This window comes from Drosophila virilis, chromosome 2, assembly GCF_030788295.1.
Source record: "Drosophila virilis strain 15010-1051.87 chromosome 2, Dvir_AGI_RSII-ME, whole genome shotgun sequence".
NCBI lineage: Eukaryota > Metazoa > Arthropoda > Insecta > Diptera > Drosophilidae > Drosophila > Drosophila virilis.
In genome coordinates, this window is record NC_091544.1 from 24,458,274 (window position 1) to 24,477,159 (window position 18,886).

Consider the following 18,886-nt stretch of genomic DNA (forward strand, 5'->3'; position numbering starts at 1 on the left):
CGTCATGGGAACTGGCCAGTTAAGGCTGCATGGAGATATGTAAGGATTACATCTGCTTTGGCAAGTACACTTATCATATGCATATCAAAATGTCTGGTTAAGGGATCTGGGGCACCCACATGACCATCGATAATAGATTAATATATACATGTAGCACTATCATGGCGGTGATATCTCTCCATCGGTCATGTGAACATTTTTGAGAATTTTAGAACAACTTGCAATAAAGTCGTGTAAAATTAGCATCAATCAAATGCAGGTGCAGACGTCTACGTACGGGAACAACAAGAAGAACCTCAGCGAACGTTAAACGAAAAACCGGCAGGCAAATCTCTATGCAGCCTGACAGCAAACAGATGTCAAGTGGCCCGCATGGCCAGGCGGCAGAGATGAGGATGAAGGGACGAGAACGGCGGTCAAAAATGTCAACCACAACGTTGACATCTTAATAATGATGAATTAATGGGCAAACAAGCCAAATGACAACAACAATGAATACAACAACGGGCATTTCATAATTTTTCTATTAGAGGAAAAATCCATTGCGGCTTGGGAAAACCAACAAATGCTCAAGAATCTATTTGGGCATTGATTGAGAGCAGCAGCATCAATTACGAGCACCCAGACTCAGATCTCGACTCTCGACTCTCGACTCTCCAGTTTCCAGTCATGCCATAGCCAATGTCCATAGCGATGCCGAAGCAGCCGATGGCTGCCAACAAATTCAGAAATATCACTTAATTTTTCACATGTAGCTGTTGCAGTTGCTGTGACTCCGGCTGCGGCAGAGGTTGTGGCAGCCAAAAGCCAGCGTTGTTCCATGGCTGCATAAATCATGCGATGCGAACATGTCAAAGGTGCAGCCAGGATTTGAATGCCCCGGTCCCAGCCAGTCAGCCAGAGCGAGAGATGAAAATATGAAGCCATTGTTGGGGCCGCATTTCCATATAAAATCGAAGCCAATAGCATGGCCGGGGGGCGGTACGGCCTGGCTCAGTTTGGTCTGGTTCGGTTCGGTTTTATTATGCATGCGGCTAATGTAGTCATCGCTGCGACCGGACATATGCAAACAGGCCGAGCGAAGCAAATAAGAAACCCATCAGAATTTCTCACTCCGACCAGGCGCTACGACAAATAAATATTTTAACTCACAATAACAAAGGGCAACCGAACAGCAATGGGACAACTTAGGATGCAGATGATCTGCCAAAAAGCAGGAAAGCAAGCGGCCACAGCCGAGGGTTGCCAGAGAAAGCAAAAGTTTTTTGTATCTTTACGAAAGATTCGAATATCTTTCGACCTATTAAAAGGATAAATGATTTGCTTAGATTATATTAGACTTACACGAAGATAAGAGACTTATAAAATGGGTGGGTGATTGTTGCGAAGGAAGTGCAGGGATTTATCCAATCCCGGGATACCTATAAGGATTAACGTTTTAAAGGAGTTTAGCGAATAGCTTCAGAGTCGAACGTATTTTATTCGATTTAGGGAAATGCAAATCTACGGATTAGTTTCGTTATATTTAAAAAATACTTGATTATACACCCCTCGCATAATCGAGGTTCAAGCAGTTGGCTTGCCATTCACTCGGCATCCGTTTTTCTCATCCTATTTGTTTGCTCTCTCTCTCTCTCTCTCTCTTATCTCTCCTCTCATAGAGTAGCTCAGAAGATGTCCATTTTACAGTGCAACGCAGCACAGCCGCCAAATCTGGCCATCATTTGTTTAAATATGCGCCTGCAATTCACAGTAACAACAACAGCAACAGGCAACGGGCTACAGCGAGGCAACAAGCACAACATTCGAAGTTGCACGTTTAACAATTCAATTTATTTGCAACATCAAAATTTAACGAACATGAAATTGCGAGAATTTTAAGATTTTCAGCAGAAACAAACGAGCGACACGATCCTGTTGACTGTCTGAATGTCTCAGTCTCAGTTTCAGTTTTCTTTAGCCAGCCTCCATGCCCCACCCTCTCTCTCCCTCTCTCTCTCTCTCTCTCTCTCTCTCTGTCTTTCTCTCTCTTTCTCGCTCTCTCTCTGTCTTTCCTCTATGCGATCATCATTCGGTTAGCTGAGTATTTGCTTTTGGTTTTGTTTGTCGCCCGCTTTTGTTCTTTTGTGTCTTTGTCGTGGGGTTTGTTTAGCTGGTTTCTTTGGCCAGCCCGGTCTTGGGGACTCTATGGCCATGGCTAAGCGCTTGGCTGGCTCGGGCTCGGGCTCGGGCTGCGGCTTGGGCTGGGGCTGGGGCCCGGGCTCTGCCTGCGGGTGCAAAGAGTCAACAATTTAGCATTCAAAGAAATATTTTAAATTAAAATTTCTGAAATTTTCGTCAATAAGCCAACGAGAAAACAATGCAACAAATATTCGGGGCCCCATACGGGCCCATGAATTTGCCAGACCATGGCATGAGCTCCTTAAGCCTTTAAATACTTGCACATATTTGTAGCTGTTGTAGTTATAGCTGATTTATTGGCCAGCAACTTACTTGTACAGTGGGCACACCAAAAAGTAAAGGGCTTCTAATTGGCTAAGCCATGCAAAGAACAATGTTTTTTGCTTTCTTTTAAACTGGTACATTTATTATATGTGTAACAATATATTATTTCGCATATCATTTATCTAGTATCCTCGAAAGATATTCTGAGGCCCGCTTAAATATTTATAGACAATTTTCAATTAATGTTCAACTTACATTTATTAAAAATTAGTATATAAATTTGGAATAACAACGATGAACAAGAATTTAAATATTTAATGAGTTACCATATAAGGTTCTTATACTCAAACCATAAATATTTTATATTAGAAATAAGTTAATAATTTAATCCCCTGAAAAATTGGCGTATAAATAGAACTTCGCATATAAAATTCCTAAGAACGTTTTTATGTTCGAATATAAAGAAATAAACTAAAAAAATCTCTGGGTATATGTATTATCTAATCCGTAGCCAACTCTTCCGAGTTGACTGGTTTGGTAGATTCAACAGATCCCACGCTCACTTTAATCGATTTGCCATAATGAGTAACGCCTTGCGGACATTTACATTTATTGGCCCCGATTCTGTGTCAGGTCCAGGCTGCCGCCCATCACATTCAATATTTACGTTTCTCATCATCATGAATTTGCCATTGAGGATGAGTTTTTTTTGTGTTGTTTGGCTAATAGGCTAATCACACATCAAAAAGCGAGGCACAAAACAACAAATACCCACACACATACACGCACACAATGAAGGAGGCAAGGATCAGGACAAACACACAAAAACGAAGTGAAATCAACCCCTAAGTGTTGCCCATGTGAAAGTCAACAACGCTAAGCGGCTTAGCGCTTGTAACTATGACAGGCAGCAGGCGCAGGAGCAGCAGGAAGAGCAAGAGCAGGAGCAGGAGCAGGGCCAGTACCAGGACTTTTTCCAGGATTACAGTAACTTTCTGTAATTGCTTGTTGCTAGCAGCGGCGTTGCCTGAAGCGATTTTTGGATTATTTGTGTGTGCGGCACGCGGCAAATATAAATTAACGAAGTTCGTGAGAGAACGCTAGAGGGAGAGGCAATGACAGCATGAGAGAGGTGGTAGACACAGCAAAGTTCTCAGCTCAATTGCATATTTGATTTGGCTGAAAATTGTCAGTGCATTGATTTGCATATTTGCATGTTGTCTTCAATGTTGCTGCTCCTGGCTGTCCTGTCTTTTAGCCATGTCTGCGGTTCTCGTCTTCTTGCAAATTGAAATGTCAAGCCATCCGCTGAGCGCTTTATGACAAGCAGCTCAGCAACGTCTTTGACTTTGGCAGTAGTCCGTTGAGTGACTGATATATCTGCATAAAGTCGTCGATGTTGATGTCCATCTTGATGTTGTTGTCGACGTCAACGCACGGCACGGCATCGCATCACATCGCATCGTAACGCATCGCACAATAAATTAACATTTTGCAGGCGCTTGTCGGGCAGGAAAATGTTATTGCAAATGCAAATCACCTCAACTGGAAACCAGTTGCCAGTTAACAAGGATATGAAACCGGACTACAGTCAACGCCACATTTTTAATAAGGCTCAACGCGTGCCAGGACGCTAAATGGCAATCGAGGAGCTCATCATCCACCAGAACTTGATCCTTTCAGTGCCTGTGCGTAATTTACATAATAAAATGTTACTGTTTTTTTTTTTTATGCGTCACCCACACACCCGCTTACACATACATAGCCACACACCAGTTTCAAGTCTCGAGCCCAGCATGAAAAAATTGCAAATTAATGTAAATCACAGCAGCAAAAATGTTAATAGGGCTGTCGTCATTTTTATGGGTGCTACTACAAAATTGACGGTCGAATCTCTAAACGCCTAAACAACAATAAAAAACACACAAAACAAGAAAAAATTATGAAATACTGAGTGCTCGACTAGTAGATACCTTGAGTCCCAGGAAGATAGTGTGGCGACTACGTAAAAAATAAAAACGACATTCGGATGTTAAATCACATTAGATTGGTGAAAAAATGACATTTATTGAAAAATATTACAGACATTTACATCTTTGTCACATAAACACATAATGGCAAAATTGCACAACTCTCCAAAGGGACGTTTATATATATCTCCCAGCCGAAAGGAGGAGCGAAAGAAATATATTCATATCTCCAGTAATATTGCAGAACGTAAGTTTTCAGGATTGAAGATTAAAGCGATAAAGAGGCGATATCAACAGCAATGCGCGATATCCAACGAACCAAACGCGTTCAGATCTTCGCTGACATTAATTGTAGACATGAAACAAACCTTCTTCAATAGTTGAGTCTTACCAGTGTCACAAAAGTCGGCCTCTGTCAGAAAGAGTGTTGATATACCCTACATTTCAACCATTTAACGATTACATCAAAGTGAGCGCTGGGCAAAGGCGGGTAAAGGGGCAGCATTCAATATGTTTCGAACATTTTTGCATTATGTCGTAAGTTGAGGCGATAAATAAACCAACAAACTGCCATCCCAGCAAGGACAAAGCGGCCACAAGACGCGGGCAAAACTTTGTCCTTACATGTGCGCCATTTTGTTGCTTGCGGCTGTTGTAACCAACTTGTTGTTGTTGCTGCTGCTTGCCTGTTATGTAAACGGAAGATGACAAACGAATTAGTTATTGACAACAACAGGAAACTAAAAAGTTTGCGTTCGTGCAAAATTTCCGCCAACTATTGCAAAAAATCAAAGTCTATTTGACGTTTCGATGTTGGGACGTTGAGCAAGTCGATAGATGTTACCATATGCTAATGATGCCGGATGTCAGTATGTGAGTGTGTGCCAGGGTGCCTGTCCGTCTGTCGAGTATTGTCAGAGGTATGTGAAAAGTTTGACACTTTTGTCAATAATAGCAAATTATGGCTCATGTAATGACTAAAATTAGCATACATTAAATAACAGAAAAACTATGATTAGCTGTTGCTACGGCTTAACTATTCGATGTTCGATTACTTTCATTTACAGCCCAACTCGTGAACTTGTATTGTAAGACGATGTCGTATATATTATACTTATTTAACACTATTGATTTAATTTTAAAATTGGAGAAGAAAGTCTATTATATATGTGAATGCAGTGAACAAATTTGATGATAATAAAGACTCAACTATGTAACCACAAACAGAATTGTTGAGCACTCAGCAAACTGGTTTTAAGCCTAATCGCTTTAGAATTCATTCAAATCAAACTTAAAACCAATCAAGCGCGTCCAAACTTTTTAAGACTTTTTTTTACAATTTCGGATGGAGATCAAATGTATCCTGTATTTGAAAATATGTATGGCTTGCAAAAATGTTCAGTACAAGGGACCATTGTTAATAAAAATTTAAATTGTTTGATAACAATTTTAAAAATATATTTATGAACAAGGTTCAAAATCGGAGTTCAGGAATGTAGAAGATCGGAATAAGGAGCCGAATCAAAGTTGATTGCAAAAAAGTTTATTTTAGCTGTGTTTTCACTGGCTTTGTTGAAAGTTACTGCAATCACCGCTAACGCCACTGATGACACCCATCCCAAGTCGAAGTCCAAGTCCCATTCCAAGTCACGTGTCAGCAGTCAGTCAAGCCCTTCGAAAGTTACTGGGAACGTTTGCGGGATATGCGCTTATGATCATTCATCAAGCTGAATGTCAATGGGACACGTTTTTTCACGTGCCTTTTGGCAGGCGTTCGCCATTTGCCGTTTGCCCAAAAAATTAAGCCTCTTAATGCAGGTCCTTCTGGTCGGTCCGGTGATATAGCAAAGCCTTTAATTGTATTTAGGCGCGCTTGACATTTATAGCTGATTGTTAACGTGTGTGTGTGTGTGTTTTCTTTTTTGTCCTATGTGCGGGAAAATTTGGGTTAAATGTTTGCCAGCTAGATTGATTGATTGGTTATTGCTGTGATTGGAAGACTGAAAATTCTTTTTCAATTGCCAAACGCGAGACTTGTCCAAGACAATTTCTCTAGCATACAATCAATTTTAGAAACCAAACTTTTATTTCAATGATTGGAACAATGAAAAAGTGATGACAACATTAAAACAATTTAAGAAATATATCTATTATATAAATAAAATTTAAATATTGTTGTTTTTACAGTTCAATAAAATATACTATTTGTATAACTATCTCGTTCCTCCGTGTATTTCCATTTGATATTCGACACGGCCACTGAGCGATAGGCAAACCTACGAGCAGGCCAAGCTTCAAGTCGTTTTTCGGCACTTGTTAAAACATGAAGCGCCCACAAAGGACACCGCTCACTAATCCGCAGGAAATACAGGACATCAAAGGCGCTTACTTCTACCCGCATAGCCTGCGCCTAATTAAATATTGACAAATCAATTTGAGTTAAACGATTTGTGCACAGCTGCGAACACGAGGACAGAGACATTAGCGATACCCTTGCAGCCGCCGACGACTTTGGTCATTGGCAAAATGCAAACAAAGCTGCGATTCGCTTGCGACTTGATTTCATTTTAATCGATTTAAATTCCATTTGACTTCTGGCCATTTGAGCAACCATTTTTTCTTGCACGCCAGCCAGAACGACAGCCGGATGGAGTAGCAGCCAATGAAAAACCTTTTCACATGCAAATTTTCGGTGAGCAAACATCACGTAGAGCCATCATCAATATGGCGCCAGCTGGGAGAGGAAGGGCACTTTGATTGCCATACGATTGGCATGTGATTTTTATGTTCGTAGCAACTGCTTTGCATTTCATTTTGCATTTGAATTTGATTTGATAAATTTTATGCTGATTGGAAAACGCTGCTTAATGTGTCCCCAGATGATGCTCGGTCCGGGGAATTTAATTTGATTTCCCGCTCTTCCATTATTTTCCAAGGTGGCCCATTATTAACTATTAATGTAAACGAGGTATGCGTACAGTAATCCCAAGCACCCGAGCCCCCACCAATGCCAAACAATGCTCCCTGATGAATGCATTCAGCGCATGCAGTCTCATCAAATTGGCGACCCAGGCATAGCCCAGGCTCTGTGGCGTCCCACAAATTGCTGTGCGCCTCGCTGATGTCTTCATAACACACATACCAACAAAGCTAAGCGGTCAACTGGCTAAGTGGCTTCGATGCCTGGCTCCTCTCTGTTTACCAGTCCATATACAGAGCTCGATTCGATTACGTTTTCGTTAAATGTAAAATTTATACGCCCCACGTCAATTGTGACAGTTCACTCACTCACATTGCAGCCAGCAGCGGCAGGCGATTCATTGAATGGCCAAGCAGACTATGCAACCAAACTGGCAAACGAATTTGTGAATATTGCATCTACAGTGATTACCCGCTAGGAACGATGTTACTCATGAAAAACGCTTTTATTAAAATTTAGCTGCAATCTCTGATATTGTTTCCTAAAATAGAAGGGGAAAAACAAGAGGATAACAATTTTGTTCGTTATTGTCTCTGATAGTTAGTAACTACTGTCAATAACAAGTGAAAGACCAAAAAAATCGAAACGCATAGCACAAGAGCTCTTTGGTTGTATTACTAGGCAATAACTACCGCAAATCTGTACAGTTTTTACAAAAAAAATAATACTAAATACAATATGAGGCTCCTCAGTATATCACTTAGGCAGTATTCACTGTAGCAAAGCTATACAATACATGCATTATAGTCATTCTTCATCCTTGCCCTTATCCGCAGTGCGTGTCTAGCCTTTAGTCAGTCGCTAGATTTAACGTGCAAGAGGAAATCGAATTGAAATTCACAGAAAAGAAGCTCGTTATATGCGTTTCTGAGGCGCCGTCCTTTGCTGGCCTGTTTGCCAGCATCCTTGCCTAGGGTTTCAAACTCAATGGCAAAAATTAGCGCGGTTCAGACACCCCTTTCAATGGCGTTGTCGTTGTTGCATGTGCCAAAACTGTAAAAGTATCAAATTACACATCCGGCGGAAACAGCGTCGACTTGGCATCGGCAACGTTTGCTGTCACCGTTGTCGTTGTCGCTGTCGTCCTGCGGCACTTTTATTTTGTTATCGGACATCCCAGCGGCAAGTTTCGATTTCTGTAAAATTTTAAGTACTGCCGTTTGCGGTTTTCGAGTTATACAATCCAAGCATTAAAATCCCCATGTGACACTCGCCCTGACGGCAAGCATATTGAGACGGCCACTCTGCTAAGCCGCTGATGCATTGTCCTGCGCCGCTGTCGTCCAACCACTAAATGACTATAAAGTAGCAACTTCCGCGACTGTTGCGCAAAATCATTCAATTTCCGTTTGGGCACACTCTCTTCCCAGCTCCTGACTCCTGACGCCTGACGCCTGACGCTTGATGCCTGCCCACTACGCCGGCAGCGCGTGCATGTTTGCGCATCATAATCGAGGGTGTGATTTGTCCTTTTCTGCGTTTGCCCTTTGCCAGCATCCTTATGAAACATTACCGCAATTTAGTTGCCTTTTTGCCACCCACCCGCTGATGTTTCTCCATATCGTTGGCTGCGAAAAATTTGAATAATTTTTATTACGTGGCGCGTTATGAATTTTTGATGAGCTCTTCGTCCCACAACGCTCTTCGTGTTGTGATTGTTGCTGTTGTTGTTGGAAGAGGGCGTGTGGCCAGTTATCCTTCACTAAGCCAAGTGACAGTGGCACAATTTATTAGATTCTCAGCCTCATTGTGGGCTGCGTTGCCTTTTATTTTTTTGTCCGCAGCACCGGCGACGGCATCGTCAGCATCAGCATCAGCGTCTGTGCTGCAAGTTTCCGGTACGTGCGAGTCGGTGGCAAACAACGGAGCAGGGTCAGGGTGAACTGAACTGGGCGTACTGTGTAATAAAAGCAAATAAAATATTCTTTAATATGCGACACTCGCCATAGTCATCCCGGGTCTCTCCCTGCACTTTGCCCCCCTGCGCCATGCCAGCCACCAGTCATCCTGTCGGACTGTGTGTGCAATTTGCATATATATTGGCTCGACAAGCATTAATACGTGTAATCCCGTAATTTTTTAATTAAATCAAATTGTTTTCTTTTTTATTCTGTTTTATACTGGCACCCATCACTCGTGTGAATTTTACTGGAAGCGTTTATATTAATAACAGTTTTATCATATTAAGATATACGCCACATATTAACATTTTTCATTGTCGAAAATGTCCATTGCTAGTATAAATGTAAGCAAGATGTTATACCCCTCTTGACATATGCCACTGATAGCAAAGCTTTATCTGAGACCGATTGTTCCTATAGAAGTCAAGTATTAGAGTTGTAAAAACGGTATTTTTGCAAATATTTGTAACAGGCAGAAGGAAGCATGCATGACTCCATAAAGTATATATATTCTTGATCAGCATCAATATGCGAGTCCATCTAGCCATGTCAGTCCGTCCGTCTTTCCAGTAAGGGTAAGAGACTTAAAATTTAACGTAAGTCTTCCTAGTACGAGTTCGTTTCCAATAATCGATAGCTTTCCCTGTTGTCAAGCAATCGATTAAAATCGATATCGAAATCCTGTTTTTCATCAAATCTTGTAGATTCTCGAATAGTGTAAAGATATATCATGTATCTTTTATTTCTTAGCCATTTGTTAAAAACCTATTAAAATAATTTTACAACTGTTTAAAATATGTGTAACTTTCCTTATCTTTACGAAAGTCATTCAGATATATTTATAAGGAAATGCCCCTATCCGACAAACTATTCCCATTGCAATCACAGGAATCAGTGTCTAAGCTATCATAACTACATCTATGCTAACTGTGCGTAGCTGTAACAATTTTGAGTAAAACCATAACCCAATGTACAGGCGTGCGTCATTGGCGTTGCCTTCCGGATTCGAAACGATTAAGTGATTTCGTGCACACTGCATGATAATTGGATTAATATGCGCTGACAGCGGGTACAGCACAGCCCAGCCAGCCAGCAGTGTGATGCCCATGCAACCACCACTAAGCTGGCTGGAGTTGGAGATGGTGGGGGTGGCTTGTCGGAACTGGATAGGAGGGCTGTTGCTCTGGCTAAATGGCAAATTATAAGACTGGCGCACTGGGAGAATGTAGGGGTTATTAAGTAGATCAAGCGATGCCCGGTGAAAGAAAGTAAGTGGTTCGTTGTGTGGGTTAAATGCTCTCGTTATCGTCGGCATCAAAATCGCATATATTCTCTGTGTATACCATGAATCATACCATCATCATGGCAGCGCCACTGCTGAAGGGTGGAACAAATGCGTAAACGAACTCATCTCTGGCTTGACTTTGCTTTTGGCTACGGGTGGTTAGTGCTAACCCTCAAATTGTGCTGCAAACCCTCGGCTTTTGTTGATGTAAACCAATTTAAGCAGCCCATACGTGGGTGGAGAAGCATATTCCAAGTGCCACCACAATTTTCTCAACGTATGCTCATGCTAATGCTGTGTGAAGTCAGGATTACGATATGATGAAGTTGTATTGTTAATATTAATAAATGCAGCCGCACCCTCTGCATTGATTCTTTGAGCCAATTATGAGAAAGACAGCAACAATTTAATTCGAAAATACTTTAAGCAGCCACTGGTCAACCATTGGCTCACTGTTCGGCCACTTAGCTGTCCATTACCAATCGCTGCCGCTGGACAAACAAATTAAATTGATTTGCTTGCCGGGCCACAGAAGCCGCTTCCGAAGTGCCTGCCGATCATCATATTTGGATTGGACTGGCCGGACCTGGCGGAGCCTGGCCCGACACTAGCACTGACGGCGGTGCGATCAAACACCCAAAATTATTTGACAATCGAATGGGGCAGCCAAGAGTTGGGTTTAAGCAGCTAAGTGCTGGACTAGAGACCCATCTGTGATCAGTGGGTGCCTAATTGATAAAGTAAACCGTATGAAAATTAGCGGCCAACTTAAAGAAAGAGCTCGTTTACCCACCGATTTTCTTATGATTAATATATTTGCACAACGCCTGCTATCCTACGCAGTCGAGCGCTCAATTGCCCAAAGGCGGCAACGATTTTAACACCTCTTCAGCTCCGATCTGGTCTGCGCATAAAGATGAGCTGCAAGTGGGCAGCTGGTGATGTTGTTGTTGCTGTGGCCTTTTGTGTGTTTGGCTCCTCATTAGTGGGTCTTGCCGTCTCGTCTTTTGAACTGGCCGCAACGCGCTCTTTAGACACTTGTTGTCTAATTACCAAAGCCACCCGCAATGGCACGTCTGGCGTTCTCTTTTTGCCAGTTGTAAGTTGTAAGTGTGGCACTGGGTGAAATCGTCACCGAGCCAAGCGAAAGCCAAAGTTTCTCTTCGCGCCTGCCCGTTAATCGGCGCCGGCTTTGATGCTGCTGCTGGTTGGGCTTATTCATGAATCTAACGATTTGTACAGCTTTTGGCCTCAGTTTGTTTTCTTGCTCCGCGAAAGGTTCGATCTGGCGCAGATAATGATCGGGAGCAATAAAATTGAAATGCGTCTGTTAATCGTTTCAAGATACATAATAATTTTGTGATCAAACATGCTCAGGCGGCGACAGTCCCTACATTGGCAACCAAAGGCGATCAGAGATCGCGATTCTGATGGTCTTCGTGTATCGATCACTTTGCTTGGGCTCGCCGCGCCCAGCGGTCCCAGTACGCAAAAATCACAGCGGTAGTTTTAAGATCGGCATTAGCCGAAGCTATAATGCGCTGCAGCTACTTATCATACCTAAATGTTAAAACAAAAGTGGTTCGTTTCATTCTGTAGATGATATTAAATATTTATCATAATATGTAAAAACATATGAAAAGAAATTTGTAAGCAAAATAGAGCAATATCTCATGTGTGTACTATGAAAAAGATGTACATATAGCTAAAATATGGTAAACGAAATAAAAGTAATTATAATACAATATTATATTTTGAAGTTTAAAGAAGGTTTATTAAATTCTTTTTGCTAGGGGATCTTAATTAATATCCTTATCTGTATATATATTGACTATATTTGTCAATCTGTATCTTTAATACATATTCTATTTTTCGTTATCTTATATATACCGTCTGCCTTTATTATCTGAGAGCGCATGGTAGATTAGCTTAAGTATCTTGCCAGTGAAGTGCGATCGTTCTCCAAAATGTAGAGCATCGAGCATAATAAATCTTTGGCTTGGCGCATTTCTTCTTCTTGATTCCGCTAAGCACAGTCAAATCCAAATGCTAAAAGAGCTATTGTTTGCCAAAAGGGCCGACGAAAAGAAGAAGGTAAGCCCAGAAACGCAGACAAATTCGGTCGATATTCGTGCCAGCGGCAAACGCAGGACTATGCCGCAGCTTGATAAGCATCGGCAGCGCAAGCTGCGACCGCTGATCTTAACCGATCCGCTGCGATCCTTTTAACGATGTCACAGTAAATATTTATGGCAGTGCCCAAATAAAAAATGTCAAGCGAACAGCTTGGAGGCCAACCCAAGAGCCGCGTCTGCTTAGCTAGAAATTAGAGCAATTAGCTCTAGCCCTTGCTGTAGCCTGCAGTTAGTGCGCTGTTCATAAAAAGGCAACTAATCAGCGTTGACATGTTGGACATATATATGTATACATATATACAAATATATATATATTCAGTAAAAAAAAAAATGAAAGAAAATAAACACTTATTTATACGAAATATATATAATAATATACTGCTGATTGCTGCTGTGACCTTTTCTGTCTGCTCTGTGGCTACTGTGGGCGTGCTGGATGCAAGTTGTAGCTTGTAAACAATTTTCATTATCAGATGATTATGTAATTTATAGAGCCAGGAGCTACCTGTGCGCGCGTTCTTGATCTGCCCGAAGCGATAACCAGCGGGCGACGCGGCATGTGCAATGCCCCTGCCACACACAGATACACACATACACACACACACACACCAGTGCAGAGATACTTATTCTATGTTCAGCATAAATGTCAAAGGGCATTTAATGAAGTTATTTAACGCTGCGACCCAAAACCGAGGACAAGAGGCGGTCCCAAAGGCTACCGTTTGAGGACGAGGGCGTATTGAGACTGCGATCGAGTCTGGTGATCATAATCTGTGAAGTTTGGCCCGCTGTCTGGTTTGCATTGGGCCAAACTGGTTGGGCAATAAAACGCTTGCTATAACGAGCAACAAAATTTGTAACGATTCAATTTAAGGCTATGTACAAGCGTCGGCAAAAGATGAAATAGTCAAATAGACGCAAGTCCCCAATGGCAAGACCCCTCCCGCAGGCCCCAGCCGCTGCGGTGTGCACCCAACTGGCGGCAGTCGCAGACACGAAGCCGTTTTGTATGTTGGGCGCATGTTGGGACCTGGCAAGCGGTTCAATTCAATAAAATTTATGAAGACATGACTGGCAATTGTAGTCCCGACGTCGGCAACGAGCACAAGCCCAACCCAGCACTGCGCAGAGTTCGACGATCGAGTCCGCATCCTTTTCAAAACCGTTTGACGCCTACTTGCCCATTGAGGATACCTTGCAATAACAACAATAACAACAACAACCAAAAGCAACCATTTACAACTCAATTGAAGTAGCTGCTCAAATTTTTTACTTGACATTTTTCCGCAAATTTATCAAATTAATTAAGCGAAAAATTTTGTAGCCTGCCAAGGCGGTCTTTCACAAAAGGAAGCAACGGTCCTATCGTGTGCAACAATACGCGCACTGATTTTTTATACCTGTCTACACAGTTATGGGTGTGCCAGGACCATAAATATGACCGCGGGCGAGGCAAAGGATTTCAGCATTTGACCGGTGCTACAAGCAGCAAATACCATTGATATACTCTCTCCGATAATCGCCATATCGCAAGTGTTATCTATTGTCCCCGCTCGGCCCTCGGTGTGTGCTGTGTGTGGGAAACTTGTGCGTCTTTTGTTGCCGCAAATTGTCATAAAATTTCACATAAAAAACTAGTTACTTAGATAGTTAGGTAAGGCTTTCGGGTGGTCTGCCAGATATCGAATACATAGACCTATTTACATTTCTGAATAGTTGGCACGTAGAATTGCAAAGTTCGTTTTGTTTTAAAATTCTTCCCAGGTTGTCAAAACTGATTCTAAATTGGATATCTTACAGCGTGCCTCAATAAAGCAGGAGAAATTTAATTGTGTTAGCATTGACTTATTGATTTTAAATAAGATCTTTATTAGACACTGAATAATATTGTCATAACTGCACTTTTCCGAAATAGAAAAAATCGTAGAGCCCTAATTGTTTGTCACAGGTAAAAATACAAAATTTCTGTGAGTCCTATAAAAATAAATATGTATCCATGTTATTCCTGTGCAAAGTTATTTCAAATGAAAAGTAAAATGCTTACTAATGATTATATTGGATTTCACTGATCTCTGATGAAAATAAAATTAATAGCAATTAATATTTTGTTATCTATATAGCTTTTGCACATTTGGAACACTTATATTTAATGGGAATCGATTTGTGCTCTCTGAGCAAATTTAAAATAGTTAAAAATGGTTGCGCCTTTTTAGAGATAACGTCTTCGGTTTTGCTATGTATACACATTTGGTTGTCATATTAATGACCTGAAAATGTCATATAAATCAGACAATATATATATAACCTAGCCAAGAAAGCATTTTTTATAGTGTGGTAAAGAGAGGCGAAGAGGAGCTGCCGCAGTCCACTGTTACATGTTGCAAACTATAATAATTCAATGAATGAGATTGTATTACGACATATTACTTTATTTTTAAGATAAACGTGCATTCAACATTTTAAAAATTCACATCATAGATATTTGACAATTTTCAGTTATAGAAAGGCGAATTATTGTGTTGTATCCCAATAGATCGCCGTTGTTGATTCGGTGGAATCATAGCCCTTGGTCGTTAAGGGTGACTTACCACTCAAGCAATCATTTAATGCCTCGTAGGTTACGGACGTGTCCGTGACATATGCCTGCTCCGCATTGTTGATGCAAATGGTCTTTGTGCTTTCAATTTGCCTATAAAAGTTCTTGATTTCAAAACTTGTTTGGGTTGCGCTTGTCGAAATTGCGTACATCGATTTCGATTCATCAGCGCCCTTAAAAATATAATCCGCCATAGTCAAGATTCACTTAATATAGGGTCTCACGTAATGAGGTACTCACCACCTGGGCGAAGCACTCGAACGCCTCAACGTAGCCCACTATTGTGGAACAGTCGGCTATCAGATCACAGGAATACTTGCCACGGGATACAAGGGACTGACGTGGCTCTTGCCACTTGGAATCCTCCAAGGCGGTTTGCTCGGCGTACTCTGTGTTGCAATGGGTGTATCGGACCTCGTATTGTTGCGCAATGTTGTCCAGTCTTGGCCTATAGTGTTCAAAGCAAAGTGGAGCATTACTCGGGTTCTGTGCACTCAGCAGCTCCGACTGCTGCTTTAAGCGATGGATCTTGGGTATTTCCAGCTTTACAGCCGCAACCACGGCCAGGCCCAGGAGCAGCAATACACCGATTGTCGACGACATTTCAAAGCTCTGAGTTGACTTGAATCGGATTTGAAAATGCTTTGCTTTTTATAGGGCGCCGTTCTGGATATCAATGGCCGCAATCATATCGTTCGCAATTATTTCATGTTCGTCGAGTTGTTTTAGCCAAATTACATATTTTATCAGACATCCGTTGTTTATTTGCTATTAATTAGATTTTGGTTGCGCGTGCTGCCGAAGTTGTAGCAATTTCTTTTGTGTAATAAGAGAAATTGTTAGAGGCTTAACCTAATAATTGATTTCAATTAATTTGTAAGTAGCTGTGATTTTTCAGAGCTATTTGTTTTTATCGCCCGACCAAACGTAGAGTAGTAATTAAAACTGATATTGGAGTGAATTCATTGAAAACAACCGAGTGTAGTCTTGGGGAACACAGCAAAACATTAAGAAAATGATTTATAATTCATTTAATTAACCAATTAATTAACTTTGTATTTAAATGTTATATAATAATTAGGAGTGCAAGCAAATTATCGTATTAAAAGCCGTATTTTATACAAAATTGTCATCTACACAATTCATTTTATTTAATGTTATGGTAAGTAAATAATGCTTTGGTGCTGAATACCCTTCTTGGCTTGGTCCTGATTTCGGCACAGTGATTTTTTGTGCAACTCGAATGCATCTATTAAACAAATTTTGATATTTCCCAGCTAAGCACATTTTAATTTAGGCACATTTGATTATCGCTCTATTTTTTTTATTTATTTATTTATTTATTTATTTATTAATGGTCGACAAAACGAGTGTCTTCCTCATTATTCAAAATTGTATAATATAATTATATGCTAAAAGCCTAGTTAAAGGATACAATTTTCTAAATAGCATCACCGACCGATGGAGGTGTTTTATTTGCCAGTCCGGCCAGCTGTGCCCCTTTTCACAGCTAATTTTGTCAGTGACGCTATTAGAGCCTACATCTAAGCAGAAGGTTGTAAGTAGGAAAAAAGTGATCTCAAGTGAAATTAAAAATAATCTTAATTTGCTATATTAATAAAGAAAATACAATAAATAGGAAAAAAGAAAGTAAGAAAATTGTTAATAAAGTTAGCACTATTTGTCCTGAATGATTGACTGGCTGACTGATTGGTGATCCACGTACAGAACAAACCGATCGACCTCAAATAAAATTTCTAAGATCTTGCTCAAATTTATTTGAACACATTTTTTGGAATATCCATTTTTCCGGGTTGGAAATCTGATGGGCTGTGATGTTGCGGGCTTAAATTAGTTTCTTATAGCCTTAAATATTTGTGAAAATTCATGTGATACGTGTTTCACTTTTTTCGGAAAATATATTCTTCTAGGTTGATAAGCGCGGGTCAAACTTTGAACGAACGAAGTTTCGAGTGGAATCTCATTCGTCAAGATCTTAAGAAAACTCATTTAAGACTTGTTGTGCACTTTTTGAATAATGCATGTTCCTTCGATTAAAAATGCGAGTAAACAATTTTTTTAGGCGGAAGCTCTCAATTTCATCCGATAGATCTTCCATTTACCCTCAAATCCCTAAAGAAAAAGCTTAGCGAATTGCGATTACCGATTTAGTGAACTCCGCAACTCTAGTAAATTTGCGGCAACGGATCATCAGTTCGGATTTGTAATAATTTTTAATGCGCTGTCAATATGTAACATCTTTGCATTAGACATATGAATTTTTATTATTGAATGCATATTTATTATATTGAATTCTATTCATCATATGTTGACCAATCGGTAAAATCTGTTGTTGTGGACTCAGTGGATACTGGAATATTATCGTTGCCCAATAGGCAACTATTCAATAGGCCATAGACCTTAGACGTGTTCTCAACATAGTTCTTTTCCGCATTGCTAACGCAAACGTTCCTGGTAGTGTCAACTCGCGAATAGTCCGACTTGCTCTTGATAGCAGCATCCGTGGCGTTTGCAGAAATTGCATAAAAGATCTTGGCATCTTCAGCAGCCTAAAAATCAGAATTAATTATTATTAATTATATTAATAATAATGAAAACCCCTTACCGTAATTGAGGCACACTCGAACGCATTGTAGGCATTCGAGGCCAGATTGCATGCATATAAAGCGCTACAGGACTGGAATGCACTGGTCTCTATGCTCTCGCGGGCAGACTTATAGCAATTCTCAACCTGTTTGCTTGATGTTTCATAGGCGCTAATGCAGCTATCGTAGTCGACTTCGTACTGTACCGTTATTAGGTTCAATTTCGGATTGTAGTAACTGAAACATATGGTCGACGTGTCCTGATGTACTTCGGCCAGAACCAGGCTTTCGCTGTGGAGCTTCTGAATCTTCTCATTTGTTGTAAGGCTTAACGGCAGTCTGCGAGCTAACGTATAGCTGATACTGAGACCCAGCAGGAGCACAGATATTTTTAGAAACATCTTCACAAGGATATCGACCAGAGACCGTGTACCTGAGTCGATTTGGCGTACCAAAATAAGTTGTCAAACTCTCACAATTTCGGCTGTATTTATATTGATTCGATTCAGCACAATCTCTTAAAGCGTTCTATTATCTTTTAATTATTGATGTCAATGTCATCATAATACGAAACAACCTAACTCCTAAATCAACTGTGTTAATTTATAAACTGTATTTTTTTATCACTTTTTTCTGTTTTTATTTGTCTAACAAGCCAATGTGTTTTTACTGTAAAAAGCGCCGAGGAGGCATCGATAATATTAATGTAAGGTAGAGCAATAACCGTTTTAGACTGGTCCAGTTTATGTCAATGAAATTTTGATAAGAACGGTAACTAAAATATATACATACTTGGTATCTGTAGTATCTTATAAATAGACACATATACTTACACGCTCAATCTGTTTTTATATTAATCGTTATACCGATTACTATCGCTTCATTCTCGTTGCTCAGCAGATATTTTGCAGATATTTGAAGATAATAGTGAAGCTTATAAATTCGGAGTTTGATGAAAATTTCTTGGA

The 18,886-nt window shown here is 40.5% G+C and overlaps 2 protein-coding genes across 2 annotated transcripts; both read right to left on the minus strand.

Annotated features, from left to right (window-relative positions):
• Nucleotides 1–15,126: 15,126 nt before the first annotated feature.
• On the minus strand, nt 15,127–15,921 carry LOC6632987 (uncharacterized). Its single transcript, XM_002055801.4, has 2 exons — nt 15,553–15,921; nt 15,127–15,485 (listed from the first exon to the last, which is right to left on the minus strand). The coding sequence occupies exons 1-2, from the start codon at nt 15,913–15,915 to the stop codon at nt 15,228–15,230; spliced, it is 621 nt and encodes a 206-aa protein (XP_002055837.1). The 5' UTR covers nt 15,916–15,921; the 3' UTR covers nt 15,127–15,227.
• Nucleotides 15,922–17,511: 1,590 nt separating this feature from the next.
• On the minus strand, nt 17,512–18,391 carry LOC6632544 (uncharacterized). Its single transcript, XM_002055802.3, has 2 exons — nt 17,939–18,391; nt 17,512–17,882 (listed from the first exon to the last, which is right to left on the minus strand). Exons 1-2 carry the CDS (start codon nt 18,317–18,319, stop codon nt 17,628–17,630), a joined length of 636 nt encoding a protein of 211 aa, XP_002055838.1. The 5' UTR covers nt 18,320–18,391; the 3' UTR covers nt 17,512–17,627.
• Between the last annotated feature and the right edge of the window lie 495 nt (nt 18,392–18,886).